Below are 25,191 nucleotides of genomic sequence, written 5' to 3'. Positions count from 1 at the left end.
GATGTTTGGTTGAGTAGAAAACATTTTGAAACCGGGAGGCACTACCTGAATTTGTCCAATAAGAACACAGATGCTCGTTTTCTGTTGCAAACAGATTTACTACTGAACACGACCCTGTTTTTTAGAGACCAGCCAAAGCTTAAACAAGTCTTGCTTTACCTCCACTCATTTTGTCTTCTGTCTCTTTGTCCTTCAGTTGCTGAAGAAGATAAACATATTCACAGTCAGACTAAGACGCAAAGATCACCCACAGGAGCTGGCATTCCACTACACAGAACTTGTTACATGACATGGGATGATTCTTCCAGTATGAAATACACAGGCTGTACAGTTCTTTTTCCTGATCCTTTTTGTTTGAATGAAATTGATTTCCTTACAAAACAAAAGACAAAGATCAAACAATAGAATAAAAGTGTGATCTTGGTGCCTGGTGAAATGAACAACATGTAATGAATAACGCGTACTCGTAGCTCTTCCATTTTATCTGTCGCACAGCGGTTTGTCCATTAATGTCCTGAAAGGTTTTAGTCTGCACTTTGCCAAGTTGAATGTATGTTGTCGCAGGTTCTCAAAAAAAAAAAAATATAATAATAATAATACATTTTTAAAAAGATACAAGTTTGGAAAATCTGCTGAGAAGCATCCTAGCCTGATTATCCATGTACAGTATATCATCAAATTAACCCTCCTGTCTAGATTAAAATAAGCTTTATCAAAGGTATACCAATACACTACTGTCCTCTATTGTACAGTTAGATTGAGCACTGACATTTTTACTTTCTCTTTGACGTTTGTTTCTTACAGGGCTAAAATGCTGTAGTAGAACACATTTTCAGGACCATGCACTTGTGATTGACAGAAAATGACTCCCAAATGGCATCCTATTCTCTTTCTAATGCACTACAAGAGCTTGGTCAAAAGTAGTGCACTAAATAGGGAATCGGGTGCAATCTGAGATGACTCCTGTTGGATAGAACAACTGTGAGGAGAAGGGCAAAAAGTGAGATTTTGTCACATTAGAAAATGAAGCTGCTTCAGTGTCACGCCTTTCTAAGTCCAAGCTATTCAGTTCATGTTAATGTACTGTATGATGACATTTTATAATGGTTGAACTGCAATGTTCCCTATCAATGTATATCAATACCAGCATATGCAAGTGCTGCGTATCCCCTTTGGTAAAATTGAAGAAATGCAACACATCTTGTCCTACTGATGTCAATGTTGTCATTGAAGAGAAAAGTACATCAGTGGAAAGATCACTTCTCGGACCACAAAAAGATTATTCTAGATGCTTGACTGTCCTGATGAATTTGTCAAGTTTATGATGTGTCACTATGCCAGCTTATCCCTCTACTCCGCCTATCGTAAGGACATGTTAGATAATGCTCTATATGGAAGATGCCGAACAAATGTTCTGCGACGAAATTATAGAAATGGGTTTTTATTTTACTTTTTTTTCTCACCCCCCCATTGGTTAGTGTGTAGTAGTTTGTGTGAGAACTCGTATGAGCACCTCACTTTAGACCAATCATGAGTTTCATAGTGTCTTGTTTCTGTGCCTACTGCCTGTGTAGTTGTGTGGTTTGGGCCTACATTTTGAGTGATTCTGTTTTTTTCACTGTATTCATCTTTTTTCATCGGTGTCTGAATCTGTCATCAAAATTCTTCAGCAGCCCAGCTTTTTCATTTTATGACTCTGCACACCTGCCTCTTGTATGTAGGCTAACGAGGCAGGGGTTTGCTTGGGGGTGGTGAATTGGGATCTGCGTCTACACTCGCATGTCCAAACTAGCCAATGCATTGCTTCATTCTAAGTAACCTTGTCTCCTTCTAATAGTGTCCAGTGAACAAGACTACATTCTAAGTGGGATGCTAATGTTGGTGTAGGAACGGAGCCTGTCTTGTCCACGCAGTCACCAATCTTCATAACACCATCCTCCCCTAGCTACAGTCGATAGATGGCATCTGAGTTATTTATTGGTGTGTAGGCAGGATGAAAGCTTTAGACGCTGCCATTTTTTTTTTTACTTCCTAAATTGTTTTTTTTTTGTTTACCGTTATTGATTTGACTATTTGTATCCTCCATCTCTCAGAAAATGAAATGATCCAAAACATTGTCCTTCCTTCCCCATACTGTGTGTTAAACTGAAGCATCTGCAATGACTGTCTGGTATAGCCCAGTGCTGTGCAGACCTGACTATAGTGAGTGCAATATGGATCAGTTATTGTGAAGAAGATTTAACTACACAAGGTGTAAGTGAGGGAGTGGGACCTGCATTAAAAAAAGTAAAACAAACTAAAACTAATGAATCAGTCTCCTGACTTTTGGTTTATCATGTGTGATATTTGAAGTTGAAATTTAGCCTGAAGCACTTTTTGAAATGTATCTTGGATTACAACTGTAACTGTCATAACTGTACCTGCCATAAAGGACCGCTCAAATACCGATTCTGCTCCTTTTCTGCAAAAGAAAAAACACAAACAAGCGAAGCATAACCGGAGTTGTTCCGTCTTTGGGTTGTAAACTAATAATCAACTGATTGTCTGAGAACTTGTGGTCTGGCCAGGTTACGATGGCCTGCGCTGTCTGTGTATATTTTATAAATAACCCTAGGGAGATCAATACATTGCAGTGTTCTGCACATTCGTTATCCTCAATTGTTTTCTGTAGCCTTGGTTCCCAAGATTTTACCCGAGAGTTGAATCCAATAAAGTCTCAAAGAGGGAAGTCCGTGCACTGCTTACTCATTTATCGTGGTCAACTTTTTTCATCGGGAATGGGAAGGAAACTCTCCAACCTTGCTTTCCAAGGTCAATGAATTGAGAAGAGAAGTGGAGAGGAAATTCAGCAACTCGGAGGCCAGTGGAAGTTGATAAACCTGCTTCTTTGTTAAAAGTGAATTACCTCTTGGTTGGAGTTTTTACTCACATAATGGATATGATTGTATCACATGGAAAGGATGGGGTCCATATATCATACTGTCTGACAGAATAGTACATGTAGTTTAAAAATGCTTGTTGCTCATGGCAACGATTGCCCAGCCCTACCAGTCGATGACCTGCATTCTGTAGCAGGTATTGGACCGTTGGCTGCACTGGACCATTCACACCAGCAGAGCCCGCTGTGGTACTGTCACACACTATCAAATAACGGAATCTGATGAGGGAAAAACAAGCTATTGTACATTTTGGTGATATGGTTTCAGTAATTGTTTTACTTAGCTTTTCCAGGACTGGCTTTTCTTAGAAAGAATACTGATTTATTGTTGGTACGGATAATTTGGACAAAACCAAATCCTAACTTGGCGACTCCAAATCCCCCGTAATCTATTATTAAATAATTAGATAATTGTGGGGCAGTCTTGAAACGTCTGTTACAGATTTGGCTTGAGATGGTAACCGATGGTGACTCAAGAAACCGAGACGGTACATTAGGAGCTCTTTCTTTATGGAGCTCAGTCTTGATGATCACCAGACCATTGTATTTGAATTGTCAGATCATTGCAACTAAAATATACCCATATCAACCCCATCACGTTACACATGTGGCATGGGATATAGTAGCCTATAGGCTAAACCAATAAGCCACATTTGTTACAAATTAAACTGTAATTTTGAACAAATAACCTATTTCAAAATGAAGACTGGTAGACCAGCTTTCAAGGAAAGCCAGTGGTTGCCTATTGCCACTAGGTGAGACTATTGACCACCAGATGGCATGCCAGGAGTAGCCTATCGTCCATCAAAGTTGGCAGGCAGGCAGGCAGGCAGGCAGGCAGGCAGGCAGGCAGGCAGGCAGGCAGGCAGGCAGGCAGGGTGGGAGAACCGACCAACCCAGCGCTCACAAGCGATAGCACCACGGCAGAGTGAAAACGAGGCGGGGGATTGGGAATACAGAGCTAGCGTACTCGAGTCGCATACCGGAGCAGCTAAGATCACTGATATATCTGGAGGAAAAGTGCCGCACAAAACAACCGCCGTTGGCCGGTTTATTCTTTGAAGAGAAAGACGATACCGTTAAAAAGGTGTGTAGGCTTACGTTACATCAGTCATCGCAAGACCGCAGATAGTTATTGGTTACTTCCAGAGTTACCTTGTTGTAATGCATAGTTGCAAAACGACTGTCTACCTTTTGTTTCTTCGTCCTCGAATTCCTTCAGAGGGGTGCATTAAAACCTACTGTTGTTGTGGTGTAGCAACATATATTTATAAACGTGAGCTCTGTTTTGATATTTAGGCTACAACGCACACAATCATGGCAAAGGAGGCGGGGGTTGTTTTGTCGCTGGGTGATATTGGGTGCCAATATTGTTTTGGTTGTACGTGTGTTTCACTGGCTACATTTTTGTACAACGCATTGCGTTCTTAGCATAGGTAGCCTACAATTGGTAAGCAAATTATTCCTAACAGGTCTAATAGTTTGATATTAATCATATGTCAAATGTTTCTTAAAGGGATCATTTTTCCTCAGCTTTGTCTGCACCACAACTAACGTTAGTGGCTATTAGTGGCACTAGCCAGACTTTCCTGGTTTGGGAATGAGCGTTTCTGTCTAGTCGGGGTCTTTTGTTGAAATTGAATATGGATTAAACTCCTTTTGTTGTATTTCAATGGTGCTTTTCCATCTAGACTTACCACCACACCAGCGTGTCGCCAGTGTTTTATGTTAATGTTAGCTCTAGTGTTATTGTGTTTCCATCAGGAAGTTATGGAATAAAAGACTGGCGAGCAGAATCAACAACCTCCATCATTCAAGACTGTTGCTTTGTGAAACGGTGTTAAAGTTCACAGTTGGCCATTGTTACGTAAATGAAAGCTGAAAAGTACCCAAGACCTTGCCTTGGCTCCAAGTCAGAGCAGGTCTGCTAGAGCCTAGTTGCATGATTTTTAGTGTCCATTACTGGGCGTTACAGGAAAGCCCCATAGAAACCACCGCCATAGATTTATAAACGAACCATTTTTTCTTGGCGATACTTTCTTCGTTTTTGATTCGGTTAAATGTCCGTTTCCAGTTGCAGGTGGTTCTACAAAAAAACAGCCCAAACTCAAATATATTAAATCCATGTTTTTGCTTTGACAAGTTGTTGAATGCAATGCTTCTTTGCACCATTACTTATCCTCATCCACACGCGAATTTACAACTACAATTGGAAAACATTTGAACAGCAGTAGGCCTATATGCACATGTTGTTGGCTACCGCACAGCCTTGGTGACATCTGTTATTCTGTTTCCAATAGAACCACTGGGACAAAGGCATGTAGAATCTCAGTGTTGTGGTGCTTGCGTGGCCAGCGATGCGCAGATGTGTGAAAATGAAAGCATAGTTAATGTTACTTACATAATGATAATCCATCCATCATCCTCAGACCGTAGGACAGGTCCCCCAGTTTGTCCGATTTGTTTCTTTCTAATAATAGGATATATTGTTCTACATAATAATTTCCAGCGATCCATTTAGTGTGTGGCTGTGGATGGATGGAGAGATCGTCACAATAAGCAGATGCTTATGTCAAACAGCATTCAGTCTTCAATGAGTTCCGGAGGGCTGCACTGAACACGTGTTATATTTCATCCCCTTCAAAGTTTTGAAAAAATTCAGTCTTCAATGAGTTCCGGAGGGCTGCACTGAACACGTGTTATATTTCATCCCCTTCAAAGTTTTGAAAAAATTCAGTCTTCAATGAGTTCCGGAGGGCTGCACTGAACACGTGTTATATTTCATCCCCTTCAAAGTTTTGACAAAATTGTCTTCTAGCCATCGTTTTTCGAATTTGATGTTCCCTGACTGTCTAGTTTTCATTTCGGTGATTATTAGCGAGCTCTGGACACAGTCAAGAAACTGTATGAATGTATGCCCCATTAGCCATATGTTTGACTCCCCTGCTTTAGATCTTATCATGGGGCGCTTATAGGTCTTATTGGTGCAGAGCCTACAGGTGAACTGAACATCAAGATAAGCATGAATAATACCCTATTATATGCGGTATAAAAGAGGGTAATCAACAAGTGGCCTCGTATTTTGGAGCTCATTCAATAGGATGAGACCTCCCAAAGGTGAGCCATTGCCATTTTGAAAGGCATTTTTACTTGTCTGCCGTTTTGATTTTAATCAATAACAGAGCAACTATTTGGCTTATATTGCTTAAGGACTGACTGTATTTTGTTCTTCTTGGAGTAGAGAATTTATCTGAGATGGATTGCAATTCCCTGTTTCCTGTTTCACAGCCTGCCACAGAAATTAACGACACATCACAGTCGGAGTTTGCGACCCAAATAGCACCCTATTCCCTATATACTGCACTACTTTTGACCAGGGCCCATAGGGGAAATAAGGTTCTATTTGGGATGCAGACAGAGAGAGGAGAGTCAGCCTTCAAAAACACTGTTACTCAATCTGTCAGTTTGATTGTTTCCCAGAAGTCAGCCGTATTTACAGTTAGCTGTAGGTTAGAATGGGTTGATTTATGTGTCGGAAGTAATGCTTCGGCTCCAGAGTTTTCTTATCTGGGTTTTGTGGTTTGTTGTGGGTTTGATTGACACCTCTTCCATAAAAGTCATCCATCCTTCTTCCATGATAGGTGAACTGTAGGGATTCTTCAAAGTATTTTTGTCATTCAACAAGAGCCTGTTTTCATGCACATTTTTTCATTGAGAAATACTGCACCAAACATGTTAGTTAGATGTAAAATTGCGTGAAGAAGATATCCTCAGCAAAAACCTTAATTAATAACCAATTTCTTGATTCCGGGATGCTGGCCTTCATAGCAGAGTTCCTGTGTCTGTGTTATTTTGCCCATCTTAATCTTTTATCTTTATTGGTCAGTCTGAGATATGGCTTTTTCTTTGCAACTCTGCCTAGAAGGCCAGCATCCCGGAGTCGCCTCTTCAATGTTGACATTGAGACTGGTGTTTAGCGGGTACTATTTAATGAAGCTGCCAGTTGAGGACTTGTGAGGCGTCTGTTTCTCAAACTAGACACACTAATGTACTTGTCCTCTTGCTCAGTTGTGCACCATGGCCTCCCACTCCTATTTTTATTCTGGTTCGAGCCAGTTTGCGCTGTTCTGTGAAGGGACAAGTACACAGCGTTGTACCTGATCTTCAGTTTCTTGGCAATTTCTCACATGGAATAGCCTTCATTTCTCAGAACAAGAATAGACTGACGAGTTTCAGAAGAAAGTTATTTGTTTCTGGCCATTTTGAGCCTGTAATTGAACCCACAAATGCTGATGCTTCAGATACTCAATTAGTCTAAAGAAGGACCGTTTTTATTGCTTCTTTAATCAGAACAACCGTTTTCAGCTGTGCTAATGTAGCGTGGTTCGTTCTGCGTTGTGTACTTTTAATCAGGACACTGCCACAACTGGAATTATGATGGTTGAATCATGTTTATTGGTCCTGCACACGAAGAGACAACACACAATAGGTTAGCCCTCGGTGCAGTCACAGCTCTCGGGCACCTTGCTAGCTGAAGGTCCGGCAAAAGAGCGGGAACTGCATACATACATTCAGTGCCCATCAGCACACTATACAATACAGTTAAAATTATATACAACATATTCGGAACAAAATAAAAGACATACCTGCACACGAAGAGACAACACACAATAGGTTAGCCCTCGGTGCAGTCACAGCTCTCGGGCACCTGCGTGACCACATAGCAACTCACTCAAACACGGTCCCAAATACTCCCGAGTTACAATAGGTACCCTAATTAGCGAGCTTGGTGAAAGTTAACATAAATCTTTATAATTGTTCACATTGTAACAAAACATATAATTGCGTAACAGCACTTTATGTAACTTTACCACAGTTTTATATTGCCAAATTACGGCGCCAAGGACAACATACCTTGCTAGCTGAAGGTCCGGCAAAAGAGCGCGATAAAAGGGTCCGTAAGTACGGATAACCCGCGATGGACCAAACCAAAATATACAAACTTTTACAATTAGGTGTATTTACAATATAGATATCAAAAAATGTTTGTACACCGAAAAATAACATTAACTATGCTGCTGTAATTAAATAAAGAAAACACATTGAATTATTATTATTGTTATTAACTTATTAACATCCCCTCTTGCCCTGGCCTACTTGAACTGTCCTTGCGTGCAACTTGGTGCATAATCTAGGGGAACAACATCACTCTACTACACTAACATTGCAAAATGTTTTTCTAATTATCAATTAGCCTTTTAAAATGATAAACTTGGATTAGCTAACACAACGTGCCATTGGAACACAGGAGTGATGGTTGCTGATAATGGGCCTCTGTACGCCTATGTAGATATTCCATACAAAATCAGCCGTTTCCAGCTACAATATTCATTTACAACATTAACAATGTTTACACTGTATTTCTGATCAATTTGATGTTGTTTTAATGGACAAAAAATGTGCTTTTCTTTCAAAAACAAGGACATTTCTAAGTGATCCCAAACTTTTGAACGGTAGTGTATATACACACTGTATATACAGTTGAAGTCGGAAGTTTACATACACTTAGGTTGGCGTCATTAAAACTCGTTTTTCAACCACTCCACAGGGAATGTGATGATAGAAAGAAAAGCTGAATTAAATCATTGTCTCTACTATTATTCTGATATTTCACATTCTTAAAATAAAGTGATCCTAACTGACCTAAGAAAGGGAATGTTTATTAGGACTTAATGTCAGGAATTGTGAAAAACTGAGTTTAAATGTATTTGGCTAAGATGTATGTAAACTTCCGACTTCAGCTGTATATGGCCATTAAGGCCAGATCATTCTTCAAGATGTTCATAGATGACCAGCAGGGTCAAATAATAAACACAGTGGTTGTTGAGGGTGCAAAAGTTCAGCACCTCAGGAGTAAATGTCAGTTGGCTTTTCATAGCCGAGCATTCAGAGGCCAAAACAGCAGGTGCGGGAGAGAGAGGCTGGAAAACAGCAGATCCGGGACAAGGTATCACGTCTGGGGAATAGTTCAGGGTTCCATAGCCGCAGCCTGTTGCTCAGGTGGCTGAGGTCCTGTGCATAGTTATATGGATTGTTAAACTTTGAAATCAATGGTTTTTGTTTGGCATGCATTTTAAAGGGAAAAAATACTTCTGTTAAGTATTTCCTTTACTGTGGAATTGCTCTGTAGTATATCATCCTGATAGGTGTACAGTTGCCGCTCTGTGATATAGCCTATTCTCTGTCACTCACACTCTCTCCCAGACCACTGGAACTACCAGATATCTATTCTTGGTAGGAGGCTGTTGTGTCCTCTGCCACCGTGGCTAAATGTGTGCGTTCATATCCCTTTACATACAAGGGACCATCCTCTATATAGACACAGCATAGACTCATGCCTCAGAAAAGCACCTGCTTTTTCCTGCCTCTTTGGGATGTCAGACAGACTGCAGCGGATGCTATTTAAAGGAGCATAAAGATAATCTGACACAAGGGAGTTATGGATGGAAGCTACTCTGGCAGGGGAGCCCCTAAACCTTGCATTGATGTTGATGGGTATTTCTAGGTGATATGTCAGGGGATTTTCAATGTCAGATACTGTAGATCACTGACAGTGCTTCCAAACCAGAGGAAGACCCAGTTCCCAGTCAAAAAAACAAGGGGAGGAGGGTCTTGGCTGTCACTAGATGCAGTAAAATGTGAATGAAGTAAGGGATTTTGTGTCATCTGAGAAACCGAAGGAAATAGCTAGCTCCAGTCAGAGCCTTAAATATTCCAAATAAGGTTTTGGTGCCAGTAGGCTACTGTTTTTGCTATATTTATAGTATACCTATATTAGTAATACTATATGCAACTCTGGCCATTTTAGGCTTTATTTAGGACAGTGTTTTTCTCTGCCGTTGTCATCTGATCACAAGAAGGCTCTGTGTGTGTGGGTTTAGATGATTGGTGTCAGGCTGGCCTCACCTGTGTTCCTTTGATGTTAGTTGAGGTTTCCACTGTGGATTTCCTATCCAGTCAGATCTGTAACCGCAGCCATCGCTTTCTGTTTCTGATCCTGTGGGTTTAAAGCTGGTTTTGAAAATGAGTGAATTGGCACCTGTTTGATCTTCACTTACTGAAAATAGCTTGTGACATCATGCTAGTGTTGCCTGAGAGACACTTGTGGAATGAAGTGCGTAGTAAAGTAGGATTTAAAGGCGAGTGTTGTTGTGGTGAATAATAGTGTATGTTTGTGATGGATTACATTAAAGGTAAAATCCCATTCAGACAGAGGGCTGTAAAGTACCGTCTTTATGCAGGGTCAGGGTGGTCGGAATGGGGTAGGGGGTAGAAATGAAGTCCTTAGCCTGTGATGAAAGAAGGTACCAACCTTGGAGAACAATAATAGTCTTTGGTAGGTTCAGGTTTTAACTTGATTTGTCCCAGAGGTCAATTGGCTTTGGTTTAGCATAAAACCGCTAAATAATGCCGTCAAAAATTAAACCTGAACTGAAACCTTCCTATTTTCTTCTCCCTGCAGTCTAGCTGATCCCCAGTGAGAGATGTGGATCCCCCCACCCCTCCAATGCTGAGCACCAATAGAGGTCAAAGGTCGACAAGGTTAGAAGGGGTCAACACCATCATGGCTGACAGAGATGGGCATAGCGGCGGGGTGGATGTGCCCACCATCGTCCCAGGCCAGGTGTACGTGGAGGTGGAGTACGACTATGAGTACACGGCCAAGGACAAGCTGATCTCCATCAGGCAGGGGGAGTGCTACATGCTGGTCAGGAAGACCAACGAGGACTGGTGGCAGATGAGGAAGGAGGAGGGGATGAAAGCCTTCTATGTCCCAGCACAGTATGTCAGGGAAGTGCGCCGGGCGCTCATGCCCCCTCAGAAGCCTCTCGTGTCGTGCGGGATTGGTGGAATGAGTGGGGTGGTCCGTGTGAAGCCTACAGTTCTGGATATATGCAGAGCGTCCAATGAGAACCTCAACAACAGGCCGCCTCAGGAGATGTCTAGTTTTGGGCGTCCGTCGCCCTCCTCCACGCCGTCGCCCTTTCCGGTGCACGTCACCCCGCCCGCTCTGCCCAAGGACGCCAACCAGAACCCGGGCAGCCCGCGGCACAGCAAGCCCCCTGGTGTAGCCGAGCTGGTGCTCCTACACAACAACAATAACCATCACCACAGCAACAACTCCACGTTACCACGGATGCGGGCGGACTCTCCGCCCCCCAGGGCCCCTTACAACGACCATAAAAACCACCAGGGAAGTCATGATACAGACCAGACCCCCTCCTCTTCTGGCGACTCCCCGGGTGAGGGGTCGGAGACGCTCCGGAACGACTCGGAGTCTGGAGACGACCTAAGTAGCAGCTCTGCTGAACACATGCAGGTAAGAGACAGTATGATGAACATGCTGTTGTTAAATGGGAACCGACACACCCATGATCATTACAGCCCTTTCTCTATCCAGCATCCTCTTTTCTCCCTTGCTCTCTTTTTCATCCATGTCCCTGGCTAGCTTGAAGACATTAGCTGATGAGTGTCCTCCTTCCCATCTCTCTCTCCTCTCTCTCTCCCTCCTGTCAGATTACATTTTGATTGATTGAGGGTCTCTCCTCCACTGTCTCCTGTGGAGCTGCCTTCATTCATCAGCCCCCATGGACAATGCTGTTTTATTCCATCCCATTGCCTTGAATACTTTTGGCCTCATTTGCCAGATCTGACAAGAGCAGCAACAGTTGTTGCAGGTGCTTATTAATAAAGGTGGAGGGTAGATTCTCCTTTGTACGTGTTGGGCCATATAAAGACTAAATGGGGTGTTCATAGCACCACTGTTAAATCTGAAGGTCCTGTAATTGAGTGTGGTTGTCGGACCTACACGGGACTGACTCTGGAGTGATATGCTGATCCATGAAGCAGATGTCTGGTTTTGGATGTAGTTGCTGATGAGGTCAGTTTTGAGGGGTCAACTTCAACAGTGAAATATAGTGCTGATGAGTTTGGAGCCTAAACTTTCCTTTGTACCAACAGGCCTCTCTCTCTCTCTCAGCAAGAGGGTCTAGAGCAGAGGGCCATGGGAGTCTCAGTTGAGTGTCCACCTTACCAACAGCATGTGTGTAACTCACAGACCTCACCAAGGTTGATCATGTAGGACTCCTCCTCCCACCTCCATTATGACTCATTATCATCATCAGACATCATCAGGAGAGGCCCGGATCATCTGGTCTGTCTGCGGTGTAAATGAATGAACCTGTGAATAAAATGACAAGAGGAGTCCCTCCTGTGAAGGAGGTGGTGGTCTACAGAAGGAGCAGATGGATTTGGGAGCATTTTGTGGGTTCTTTCTAAATTCAGGCTGAGGGTAGATTATGTGAAGGTTCTTTGTCGAGAAGGAGGCAGAAGGCGGCTGAGGAACAAAGAGAGGGTCTGGGCTTGAATAGAAACTAGGTCATATCAGCTGAGGATCAGTCTTCTCTGCTCTGTCGCCCCACTGTGTGTGTGTGTGTGCGCACAAAGAGTGAAATCCATGTGCTAGGGGTTAGAGGAGAGAGAGAGAATGGAACCAATGGTCTGCAGACCATGACAACAAGATTTGAATGTTTTTTGTTGTTGTAAAACAATGATGAAATCCCAACCAGCTGCATGCAAAATGATGTTCTGTCTAATTCACCAGAATGAATTTCATGCTTGTCAAATTGGTAACCATAATCATACACATTTGCCCCGGTCATTTACATGTTACTTGTGCATCAAGGGGTTTTTGTCATAATTATTTTGACAGATTGTAGTGGGTAGTGGCAACTGAGCGTATGCCTAGCCCACGGCAAATTGTCTCAGCCAGTGAACCGCAGAGCTCGCTCACTGTCTGGTCAGGTGAAACCCGCTCCATGTCATTTCGTGGCCAGTTGCCATGCAGGTGATTGGCCCTGCAGTGCAACCAACCAACACTTTCAATTCCTGTGTCATTGCAGGGTTACAGCAAAGAAGTGTGTATGTGAAGCAAAGCACTTTGAGCTGAGACATTTACCAGAAGCCTCTTTTCCCCTTTTTCTATCCATCCCTTCCTTCTCTCTACTCCCTTGCTTGTATCCCTTCCTTCCCTCTACTCCCCTGCACGTATCCCCTCCTTCCCTCTCCTCCCTTGCCTGTATCCCCTCATTCCCCTCCTCCCTTGCCTGTATCCCTTCCTTCCCTCTACCCCCTTTGCCTTTATCCTTCTCCCTCCATGGGACAGAGAATCAGGGAATGTGTGTGAGGATTTGTCAGTGACAAGCTAGCCTGAGCCTGTGCCAGTGCCAGCTCGTCTCCCTAGCCTAAATTGATTTGATCAGATCAGTGAAGGATAGTAAACCTCTGTGTGTTACCATATTCTCCCTACCCTAATTCCCTTCTCTGTAGGGCTCTGTTAGGCCAGTTGTAGCTATAGGATCAGGTGGCCCACATTTCTCTGGTTGATACACAGCTTTGGTCCGATGGGTTCGTTGGCAATGTCACCCCTGAATCCCATTTAGATTCCGCCAACAACCCCCCCCCACCCCTTCCTTGCTCTTCTAAAAGCACAGCTCCTATGCTCTTAAAGGATTGTCAAAATAAACCTCTTTCCTTACTGCTCAAGACCCTGACTGGCATCCGTATTGAGTGGTATTTCAGTTCTTTAAAGGACATGTGGGCCACCCTGTACTGCGGCCAAGCTTTACCATTTTTAAAGCTTGTTATTTTTCACTTGTCCGTACTAGGTTATTTTTGTAGCACATTGTGTGTCATGTGTATCATATACGAGACCCAATAAACATCATATATCACTATCTGTAGACAGCCTAGTGGTTAAGAGCGTTGGGCCAGTAACGAAAAATCGCTGGTTCAAATTCCCGAGCCGGCAAGGTGGAAAAACTGCCTTTCTGCCCTTGAGTAAGGCAGTTGGCAGAGGGGTTGGGGTTGGTTCAGAGGGTTTGGGGTTGGGTTAAATGTTAAATTAGGTTGAAAGCATTTAGTTGTGCAACTGACTAGATATCTCCTTTCTGTTCTCTCTGGGTCTGTGAGGGTAGTCATTCTCTCTCTTCCTTCCCCTTCCCCCAATGTGTCATTGAGTAGAGAGAGAATGAGGTAGACATTGCTTCATGGCGCTGTTGTTTGTCTGTGGCTTTGCCTTCTGGTGCCAGCCAGGCAGTGGAACTTGTTGGCTGCTTGCCTTGCTCTGCCTGAGACAACCCCCACTCTTTTCTGCCCATCAGACAAAACAATCTCTGAGAGGTGTGAGCGTATGTACGCCGTACAATGGCGAAATGTGACTCCTATTTTACTCTGTAGCCCGGCATTCTTGATTGGACTATTCTGCAAGATGCTCTTTGGTTCCCAAATTCGTGATTGTATAAATCTAATAAAACAACGCTTAACTCTGCGATGTTTAAGGCTAGAAACAAGTGGTCAAATGCCAGAGGAAGACTCGACTCTGCACATGGAGATATATTTGACCTTCTAATGTCGAGGAGGCGTTTACAAAACAATTAATTATATTTTTTCTTTTTTTACTGTATTAAAAAAGGGGTGCGTGTGAATGTGAAAAGGGAGGCCCTGGGAATTGTTTCTGGGGAACCGCTGCTCTAATATAGAATATAGATATCCCTGCCATGTGCACCACCATGTGTAGCTAATGCAGGGATAGTAAAGGGACCATATTGAGAAGCATGTCTATCAGCCCTGAAAAGAACCACATATCGCTTGTCTTTATGACAGCAACTCCCAATTTATTTATTTTATTCATTTCACCTTTATTTAACCAGGTAGGCTAGTTGAGAACAAGTTTTCATTTGCAACTCTGACCTGGCCAAGATAAAGCGTAGCAATTCGACACATACAACAACACAGAGTTACACATGGAATAAACAAAACATACAGTCAATAATACAGTAGAACAAAAGAAAACAAAAAGTCTATATACAGTGAGTGCAAATGAGGTAAGTTAAGGCAATAAATAGGCCATGGTGGCGAAGTAATTACAATATAGCAATTAAACACTGGAATGGTAGATGTGCAGAAGATGAATGTGCAAGTAGAGATACTGGGGTGCAAAGGAACAAGATAAATAAATAAATAAATAAATAAATACAGTATGAGGATGAGGTAGGTAGATAGATGGGCTGTTTACAGATGTACAGGTGCAGTGATCTGTGAGCTGCTCTGACAGCTGGTGCTTAAAGCTAGTGAGGGATTTTTGCAGTTCGTTCCAGTCATTGGCAGCAGAGAACTGGAAGGAAAGACGACCAAAGGAGGAATTGGCTTTGGGGGTGACCAGTGAGATATACCTGCTGGAGCGCATGCTACGTGTGGGTGCTGCTATGGTGACCAGTGAGCGGAGATAAGGCGGGACTTTACCTAGCAGAGACTTGTAGATGACCTGTAGCCAGTGGGTTTGGCGACGAGTATGAAGCGAGGGCCAACCAACGAGAGCGTACAGGTCGCAATGGCGGGTAGTGTATGGGGCTTTGGTGACACAACGGATGGCATTGTGATAGACTGCATCAAGTTTGTTGAGTAGAGTGTTGGAGGCTATTTTATAGATGACATCACCGAAGTCAAGGATCGGTAGGATGGTCAGTTTTACGAGGGTGTGTTTGGCAGCATGAGTGAAGGATGCTTTGTTGCGAAATAGGAAGCTGATTCTAGATTTAATTTTGGATTGGAGATGTTTAATGTGAGTCTGGAAGGAGAGTTTACAGTCTAACCAGACACCCAGGTATTTCTAGTTGTCCACGTATTCTAAGTCAGAGCCGTCCAGAGTAGTGATGTTGGACGGGCGCGCAGGTGCAGGCCGTAATCGATTGAATAGCATGCATTTAGTTTTACCTGTGTTTTAAGAGCAGTTGGAGGCGGACGGAGAGTTGTGTGGCATTGAATCTCGTCTGGAGGTTAGTTTTACAGTGTCCAAAGAGGGGCCAGAAGTATACAGAATGCTGTTGTCTGCGTAGAGGTGGATCAGAGAATCACCAGCAGCAAGAACAACATCATTGATGTATACAGAGAAGCGAGTCGGCCCGAGAATTGAACCCTGTGGCACACCCATAGAGACTGCCAGAGGTCTGGACAACAGGCCCTCCGATTTGACACACTGAACTCTATCAGAAAAGTAGTTGGTAAACCAGGCGAGGCAATCATTTGAGAAACCAAGGCTGTCGAGTCTGCCAATAAGAATGTGGTGATTAACAGAGTCGAAAGCCTTGGCCAGGTCGATGAATACGGCTGCACAGTAATGTCTCTAATCTATGGCGGTTATGATGTCGTTTTGGTCCTTGAGCGTGGCTGAGGTGCACCCATGACCAGCTCTGAAACCAGATTGCATAGCGGAGAAGGTACGGTGGGATTCGAAATGGTCTGTAATCTGTTTGTTAACTTGGCTTTCGAAGACCTTAGAAAGACAGGGTAGGATAGATATAGGTCTGTAGCTGTTTGGGTCAAGAGTGTCTCCCCCTTTGAAGAGGGGGATGACCGCGGCAGCTTTCCAATCTTTGGTAATCTCAGACGATACGAAAGAGAGGTTGAACAGGCTAGTAATAGGGGTTGCAACAATTTCGGCAGATCATTTTAGAAAGAGAGGGTCCAGATTGTCTAGCCCGGCTGATTTGTATGGGTCCAGATTTTGCAGCTCTTTCAGAACATCAGCTATCTGGATTTGGGTGAAGGAGAAATGATGCGGGCTTTGGCCGGTTGCAGTGGAGGGTGCCGGGCAATTGACCGGGGTAGGGGTAGCCAGGTGGAAAGCATGGCCAGCCGTAGAGAAATGCTTATTGAAATTCTCAATTATAGTGGATTTATTGGTGGTAAGTGTTTCCTAGCCTCAGAGCAGTGGGCAGCTGGGAGGAGGTGCTCTTATTCTCCATGGACTTTACAGTGTCCCAGAACGTTTTTGAGTTTGTACTACAGGATGCAAATGTTTGTTTGAAAAAGCTAGCCTTAGCTTTTCTAACTGCCTGTGTATATTTGTTCCTAACTTCTCTGAAAAGTTGCATATCACGGGGGGCTATTCGATGCTAATGCAGAACGCCACAGGATGTTTTTGTGCTGGTCATAGGCAGACAGGTCTGGAGTGAACCAAGGACTATATCTGTTCCCAGTTCTACATTTTTTGAATGGGGCATGCTTATTTAAGGAGGTGAGGAAGGCACTTTTAAAGAATAGCCAGGCATCATCTACTGACGGGATGAGGTCAATGTCATTCCAGAATACCCCAGCCAGATCGATTAGAAAGGCCTGCTCGCCGAAGTATTTTAGGGAGCATTTGACGGTGATGAGGGGGTGGTCGTTTGGTCGCAGACCCATTACAGATGCAGGCAATGAGGCAGTGATCACTGAGATCTTGATTGAAAACAGCAGAGGTGTGTTTGGAGGGCGAGATAGTTAGGATGACATCTATGAGGGTGCCCGTGTTTACGGATTTGGGGTTGTACCTGGTAGGTTCATTGATAATTTGTGTGAGATTGAGGGCATCAAGCTTAGATTGTAGGATGGCCGGGGTGTTAAGCATGTCCCAGTTTAGGTCACCTAGTAGCACGAGCTCAGAAGATAGATGGGGGGCAATCAATTCACATATGGTATCAAGGGCACAGCTGGGTGCAGAGGGAGGTCTATAGCAAGCGGCAACAGTGAGAGACTTGTTTCTGGAAAGGTGAATTTTTAGAAGTAGAAGCTCATTGTTTGGGTACAGACTTGGATAATAATACAGAACTCTGCAGGCTCTCTTTGCAGTAGATTGCAACACTGCCCCCTTTGGCAGTTTTATCAAGGTGGAAAATGGTATAGTTAGCTATAGTTGGTGCCCCATTGGAAGGGGCACCACCACTTTGTCTATCGAATATCCTCGACTTCCAGGCTTTGCTCAGCAACACAAATGGCGTATATGACATAACTTGAATGAAACTGTATACAGGAGTAAATCTGTGGAAAAGGAACAACTGGTCTGAGCTGTCCCAAGGTCAGATCTATGAATTTCCATCTGAGGGACTTTTTCCACATTTTGTTATGTTACAGCCTTATTCTAAAATGTATTATATATTTTTTTCCCCCTCATCAATCTACACACAATACCCCATAATGACAAAGCGAAAACAGGATTTTATACATTTTTGTAAATGTATTGCATAAAAAACTGAAATACCTTTATTTACATAAGTATTCAGTCCTTTTGCTATGAGACTTGAAATTGAGGTCAGGTGCATCCGGTTTCCATTGACCATCCTTGAGAGAATGCCAAGAGTGTGCAAAGCCGTCACGGCAAAGGGTGGCTACTTTTGAAGAATATAAAATATATTTTGATTTAACACTTTTTTTTGGTTACTAAATTATTCTGTATGTGTTATTTCATAGTTTTGATGTCTTCACTATTATTCTACAATGTAGAAAATAGTAAAACATAAGAAAAACCCTTGAATGAGCAGGTGTGTCCAAACTTTTGACTGGTACTGTATATATCATTATTTTTTGACACAAAACAATTTCGGCAACTGGGATCTTGATCCAGGAGGGGATTGAATGTCTCTGCTGTAACCGAGAAGCTTGATGTTGACATCTAGCAAGTTAGCAAACCAAATGCATATCTGGAGCCCTGAGCTCGAAATCATTTATTGGACACATCTTAGATTTCTTATAGTTATACTTAACTTTTAGTTATAAGCAGTGGTGTAGCACTCACCCCGGCAGCCCCAACAAGGTATTGAAAATAATTTAGAAATACCCCGGTATACGGTGTATCGCCCAAGCCTAGTCTTAGTGGTCTGGGATGATGGAGTTGTGTGCCATAACCAGCCTTTCAAAGCACTTCATGATTACAGATGTGAGTCCTACAGGATGGTAGTCATTGTGGCAGGTAGCCTTCGAGTTCTTGTGAACAGGTATGATGGTGGTCAGCTTGAGACGTGGGGATTATAGACTGGGAGAGAAAATGACCGTGAATATGCCTGCCGGCTGTTCTGCGCATTCTCTGAGAACTCTCCCTTGAATACCGTCTGGCCCTGCGGCCTTGCGAGTGTTGACCTGATTAAAAACCTTATTCAAGTCAACCTCGGAGAGCGAGATCACCCAGTCCCCTGGGTCGGCGGGAGTCCTCATGCATGGCTCTATGTTGTTTTTGTCGAAGTGTGCATAAAATGCATTGAGTTCGTCTGGAAGGGAGGCATTGTTGGGCAGATCATGGTTTGGGTCTTCATTTGTAATCCGTAATGGACTGTAGCCCTGCCACATGCAACGGGCGTCAGAGCCTCTGTAATAAGATTCCACGTTCTTCCTATATTGTCCTTTTGCTTGTTTAAAGGCTCTGCAGAGGTCGTAGTGGGACTTCTTGTACTTGTTTGTATCCTCAGCCGTAGCATCGGGGTTGGCTGCGATAGCCCTGTGTGCTGTAGCCCTGTCCTTTAGTTTAGTGCCAACATTGGTGTCCAGGGCTTTTGATTGGGGAAGCAGTAAACCTTCACTAATGACGCCGGTGACGGAGGTGGTTAGCTCGTCGACGCTATCGACGGAGTCCCAGGACACATTCCAGTCGGCTCTAGCAAAGCGGTCCTGTAGCATAGCCTACGGAGGACGCTAGAGCTAGCACACCATTTGCTGTACCACTCTCTCGATTTACCTGAATTCAATGTCCTGTCTGCTCGGTGAATGGAGACTCCATCGAGTTAGATAGCCATGTGGAGTATCTTGTCCGAAAGCCATGTTTCAGAAAGGCAGGGAATATTGAAATTACGAGAGTCCCATTGATCGCAATTATCAAGTGACTTTACCTTCAATAAACAAACATTTACATTTACATTTAAGTCATTTAGCAGACGCTCTTATCCAGAGCAACTTACAAATTGGTGTATTCACCTATAATATCCAGTAGAACAACCACTTTACAATAGTGCATCTAAATCTTTTAAAGGGGGGGGGTTAGAAGGATTACTTTATCCTATCCCAGGTATTCCTTAAAGAGGTGGGGTTTCAGGTGTCTCCGGAAGGTGGTGATTGACTCCGCTGTCCTGGCATCGTGAGGGAGCTTGTTCCACCATTGGGGTGCCAGAGCAGCGAACAGTTTTGACTGGGCTGAGCGGGAACTGTGCTTCCTCAGAGGTAGGGAGGCGAGCAGGCCAGAGGTGGATGAACGCAGTGCCCTTGTTTGGGTGTAGGGCCTGATCAGAGCCTGAAGGTACGGAGGTGCCGTTCCCCTCACAGCTCCGTAGGCAAGCACCATGGTCTTGTAGCGGATGCGAGCTTCAACTGGAAGCCAGTGGAGAGAGCGGAGGAGCGGGGTGACGTGAGAGAACTTGGGAAGGTTGAACACCAGACGGGCTGCGGCGTTCTGGATGAGTTGTAGGGGTTTAATGGCACAGGCAGGGAGCCCAGCCAACAGCGAGTTGCAGTAATCCAGACGGGATCCAAACATTGGCCAATAGAATGAAGGGAAGAGATGGCTGGTTTTCCCTTCGATATTAATCTTGCAAGGACTCCCCTTCTCCTGCCACTTTTTCGCTGGTGTTTCCTCTTGGGGACCCTGAAACTTGGGTCGGAATTAACTTTGGTCAACTCGGGCATAACCGCTCATACAAAAGTGACTCACCTTTCAGCCAGGTAAATGTCTATGGCAACGAATCTTTCAGAACTAACCTACTACGGGGCAGGCTAACTCACGGTTAACTCCACTTACCCTGAATGAAATTACTCAGCCGTGAGTTGAGGACCAATGAAATCAGATTCCCTCCCTCTCACAAAGATTACGTCATTATCCCCTTCATTTGAGGAAGACGACTGATTCAGTATTTCATTGTATTAATCAAATCAAAATGTTTATGTTAAAATGTGTCACATTACACATTTAGTAATGACAGAATGCATTTTAACCTTCACGCAATATGACACTTCTGTATGAATAATATCAATAGGAGTGAGAAAAAAGGTGCTCGTGCATTGATAAACACATCAAAGCATACCAAAGATGGCATTAACGATAAGTAATAAAATAAAGATGGCACTTCTAAAAGCCTATTTCACATCATAGCCTGCTTCCATTGTTATTTTAAATCTAATTGTATTGGTTATGTACACATATTTTGCAGATGTTATCGTGGGTGTAGCGAAATGCATATGTTCTAGCTCCAACAGTGCAGTAATACCTAACTATACAAAACAATACACATAAATCCTCCCCAAAAAAGGAATGAAGAAATATTTACATTTTAGAATGAGCAATGTCACCCGAGTCCGGAATATAAATGTATATGATGATGTGTATAGACATTATGGACAGTATAGAAAAGGTGTGTACAGTAGTAGTTATATAGTATGAGCCTTTAGTAGAATACAGTATATACACTGAGTTTACAAAACATTAGGAACACCTTCCTAATATTGAGTTGCACCCCTTTTGCCCTCAGAATGGACTACGAGGTGTCAAAAGCATTCCACAGGGATGCCGGCCCATGTTGACTTCAATGCTTCCAACAGTTGTCAAGTTGGCTGGATGTCCTTTGGGTGTTGGACCATTCTTGATACACACGGGAAACTGTTGAATGTGTGAAACCCAGCAGCGTTGCAGTTCTTGATGCACTCAAACCGGTGCGCCTGGAACCTACTACCATACTCCGTTCAATGGCACTTAAATATTTTCACCGTCTGAATGGCACACATACACAATCCATGTCTCAATTGTCTTGAGGCTTAAAAATCCTCCCTGTCATCTACACGGATTTGAAATGGATTTAACAGGTGACATCAATAAGGGATCATAGACTGACCAGGTGAATCCAGGGGAAAGATATGTCATGGAAAGAGCAGTTTTTCCTAATGTTTTGTACACTCGGTGTACATATGATCTGGGTAAAACAGTATGTACATAGGGCAGAAGTCTCGGAGGTGCAGGGTTGAGTACCGGATGGTAGCTGGCTAGTAACCGTGATAAAGTTCAGAGCAGGCTACAGTGCTTAAGCCAGTTAGCGGTGACTATTTAACAGTCTGATGGCCTGGAAGAAGCTGTTTTTCAGTCTCTCGGTCCCTACTTTGATGCACCTGTACTGTGTCCGGCTTCTAGATGGGAACGGGGTGAACAGGCCATGGATCGGGTAGATGAGGCCCTTGAGGATCTTCTTGGCCTTCCTGTGACACCAGGTGCTGTAGATGTCCTGGAGGTTAGATCGTGTGCCCCCGTTGATGCGTGGAGAGCCCTGCGGGTGCAGACGGTGCACAACAGGCCTACTGTTGCGTCTTCTGCAAACCATATGATTGAGTTAGAGACCTGCATGGCCACGCAGTCATGGGTGAACAGGGAATACAGGGGGGGCTGAGCACGCACCCTTGTGGGGCCCCCGTGTTGAGGATCAGCATAGCGGAGGTGCTGTTGCCTACCTTGACCACCTGGAGTCGACCCGTCAGGAAATCCAAGACCCAGTTGCACAGGGCAGGTTCAGACCAAGGGCCTCAAGCTTAGTTATGAGCTTGGAGGGCACAATGGTGTTAAAGGCTGAGCTGTAGTTGATGTACAGCATTCTTACATAGGTATTCCTCTAGTCCAGATGGGATAGGGCAGTGTGATGGCAATTGCATCATCCGTGTATCCATTGGTGTAGTGGGTCTAGGGTGTCGGGTAAGGTGGAGGTGATATGATCCTTGGACTGTTTGTACTCGTCCATGTTCGCAGTCACCTAGCCATGGTTAAATGCAGTGGTTTGCGCTTTCAGTTTTGCGCGAATGCTGCCATTTATCCATGGTTTTTGGTTTCGATAAGCTCTAATCGTCACAATGGGAACAACATCCACTATGCACTTCCTGATGTACTCCGTCACTGAGTCAGTGTATACGTCAGTGTTATTCTCAGAGGCAACCCGGAACGTGTCCTAGTCTGTGTGGTCAAAACAATTTTGAAGCATAGATTCCGATTAGTCAGACCAACATTGAACAGTCCTTGCCACGGTTACTTCCTGTTTGAGTTTCTGCTTATAGGTAGGGAGGAGCAGAATGGAGGCGTGATCTGATTTGCCGAATGTAGGATGGGGGAAGGCCTTGTAGCCATCCCGGAAGGGGGAGTAGCAATTGTTAAGAATTCTGGATGATTGAGTAACGCAGGCGATGTGTTGATATAACTTCGGTAGCGTGTTCCACAGATTTGCTTTAATAAAGTCCCCATCTACAATGAATGCGGCCTCAGGATATGCGGTTTCCAATTTGCACAAAGTCCAGTGTAGTTCCTTAACCTGTTAGGGTATAGGGGGCAGTATTGAGAATTTTTGAAAAAATATGTGCCCATTTTTAACTGCCTATTACACCAACTCAGAAGCTAGAATATGCATATTATTGTTCAGGTTTGGATAGAAAACACCCTAAAGTTTCAAAAACTGTTTGAATGGTGTCTGTGAGTATAACAGAACTCATTTGGCAGGCAAAACCCTGAGACAGATTCTGACAGGAAGTGGATACCTGATGTGTTGAATTGACTTTAAGCCTATACCATTGAAAAACAAAGGGAAGGAGGAATATTTTGGCACTTCCTATTGCTTCCACAAGATGTCCCCAGCCTTTACAAAGTGTTTTGAGTCTTCTACAGTGAGATCTGACTGAAGAAGAGCGTTGGAACGGCGATGGCCCATTAGACACCTGGCGTGCGATTTGATGGTGGGTACTCTCATTCCGAAACGTTTTAAAAGAGAACCCAATGGTCCGCCTTGAATTTTATTCATGTTCTGGTTAAAAAAGGCCCTAATGATTTATGCGATACAACGTTTGACATGTTTGAACGAACGAAAATATATTTTTTCCGTTCTTGAAGTGAAGTGAAGTCCGGCTGGCTTAGATCATGTGCTACAACACGGAGGTTTTTGGACATAAATGATGAGCTTTTTTGAGCAAAACTACATTCGTTATGGACCTGGGATTCTTTGGAAGTGACATCTGATGAAGAGAATCAAAGGTAATGGATTATTTACATAGTATTTTCGATTTTAGATCTCTCCAACATGGCGGTTAGTCTGTATCGCAATGCGTATTTTTCTGGTGCAGTGCTCAGATTATTGCAAAGTGTGATTTCCCAGTAAGGTTAATTTTAAATCTGGCAAGTCCATTGCGTTCAAGAGATGTAAATCTATAATTCTTTGAATGACAATATAATATTTTACCAATGTTTTCTAATATTAATTAATTATTTTGTTGTCATGACTTGACTGCCGGTTATTGGAGGGAAACGATTTCCTGAACATCAACGCCATAGTAAAACGCTGTTTTTAGATATAAATATGAACTTGATAGAACTAAAAATGCATGCATTGTCTAACATAATGTCCTAGGAGTGTCATCTGATGGATGACACTCCTATCAACCTGCTGTTGATAGGGTGCGCCACGGGTGGCACGCTAACGTCCCACATAGCCCCAAGAAGTTAAGAGTCGTCGCGGTGTCGACTTAACCCTTGTGTTGTCTTAAGGGTAAAAAGTGACCCGACACTATGTTTAACAGCAGAGAAAGCCCCCTAAATTATATTTTTTCAACTTAAAATTTGATGACTTTTCCTAGAGTGACCACAACATTAGAAAAAGGGAAACATCGCCTTTGTTCATATTTCCATGAAAGCTGTACACCACCAGGGTACAAAGATTGTCTTATGGTCATTTTTTACCTAGCAGTTCTAAAATAACACCACAAAGACACACACACACACGTGCGAAATTGAGATTGTGTGTTACTGATTAAGCTTTGCCAGCAGCTCCTGAAGAGGAAAATCACCATGGTTAGCACAGTTTTGAAAGAACAAGCCTGAGCTCCCTGAACTCCTCGCAACAAGGGGGAGAGAGGCCTTCTCAAAGTTTGCCTTCACCACCACTCTAGTTTCTTACCTCCCAAAGAGGAAAAATAATGTGGTCCTCCTGAGCACACTGCACAAAACGGCTGAGATATGTGATTGTGAGGACAGGAAGCCAGCCATCATCCTGGACTACAACCACAACAAAGGAGGCGTGGACAATCTGGACAAGATGATTGGAACTTACAGCTGCAGGAGGATGACTGCCCGCTGGCCCCTGGTCATCTTCGAAAACATCATTGATGTGTCCTCATTCAATGCCTTCGTGATATGGAACAAGATCAACCCTACCTGGATGCCTGATAAGCAGAACAAGAGGAGGGTGTTCCTGGAGCAGCTGGGAAAGGCACTTGTAACCCCACACATTCAAAGAAGGGAGCGCCTCCCCCGCACAGCAGCCTCTGCAGCGCTTGTGAAAGCTGAATCTTCTCCTGATCCACCTGAGGCTGCAGCTGGG

The 25,191-nt window shown here is 43.7% G+C and overlaps 2 protein-coding genes across 5 annotated transcripts in view; both read left to right on the top strand.

The window, feature by feature from the left end:
* Positions 1–2,306, top strand: part of LOC115153978 (kinesin-1 heavy chain) — a 29,047-nt gene extending 26,741 nt beyond the window's left edge. The window contains exon 25 of the mRNA XM_029699717.1: positions 197–2,306. The gene's annotated coding sequence lies outside the window, so the exon portion shown is untranslated. The remainder of the gene's footprint in view (positions 1–196) is intronic.
* A 1,530-nt stretch (positions 2,307–3,836) lies between these two features.
* Positions 3,837–25,191, top strand: part of LOC115153957 (rho GTPase-activating protein 12) — a 99,946-nt gene continuing 78,591 nt past the window's right edge. For 2 of the 4 annotated variants that reach the window (XM_029699698.1, XM_029699706.1), the window contains exons 1-2: positions 3,838–4,025; positions 10,461–11,318. In XM_029699698.1, the coding sequence (XP_029555558.1) occupies positions 10,506–11,318 (813 nt within the window). In that variant the 5' untranslated portion in view covers positions 3,838–4,025; positions 10,461–10,505. Of the gene's footprint in view, positions 4,026–4,322; positions 4,389–10,460; positions 11,319–25,191 lie in introns of those variants that run through there. The other 2 variants (XM_029699682.1, XM_029699689.1) reach the window with 2 other exon arrangements.

This window comes from Salmo trutta, chromosome 2 (genome assembly GCF_901001165.1).
Source record: "Salmo trutta chromosome 2, fSalTru1.1, whole genome shotgun sequence".
Lineage (NCBI taxonomy): Eukaryota > Metazoa > Chordata > Actinopteri > Salmoniformes > Salmonidae > Salmo > Salmo trutta.
This window is presented reverse-complemented; position numbering and strand designations above follow the sequence as displayed.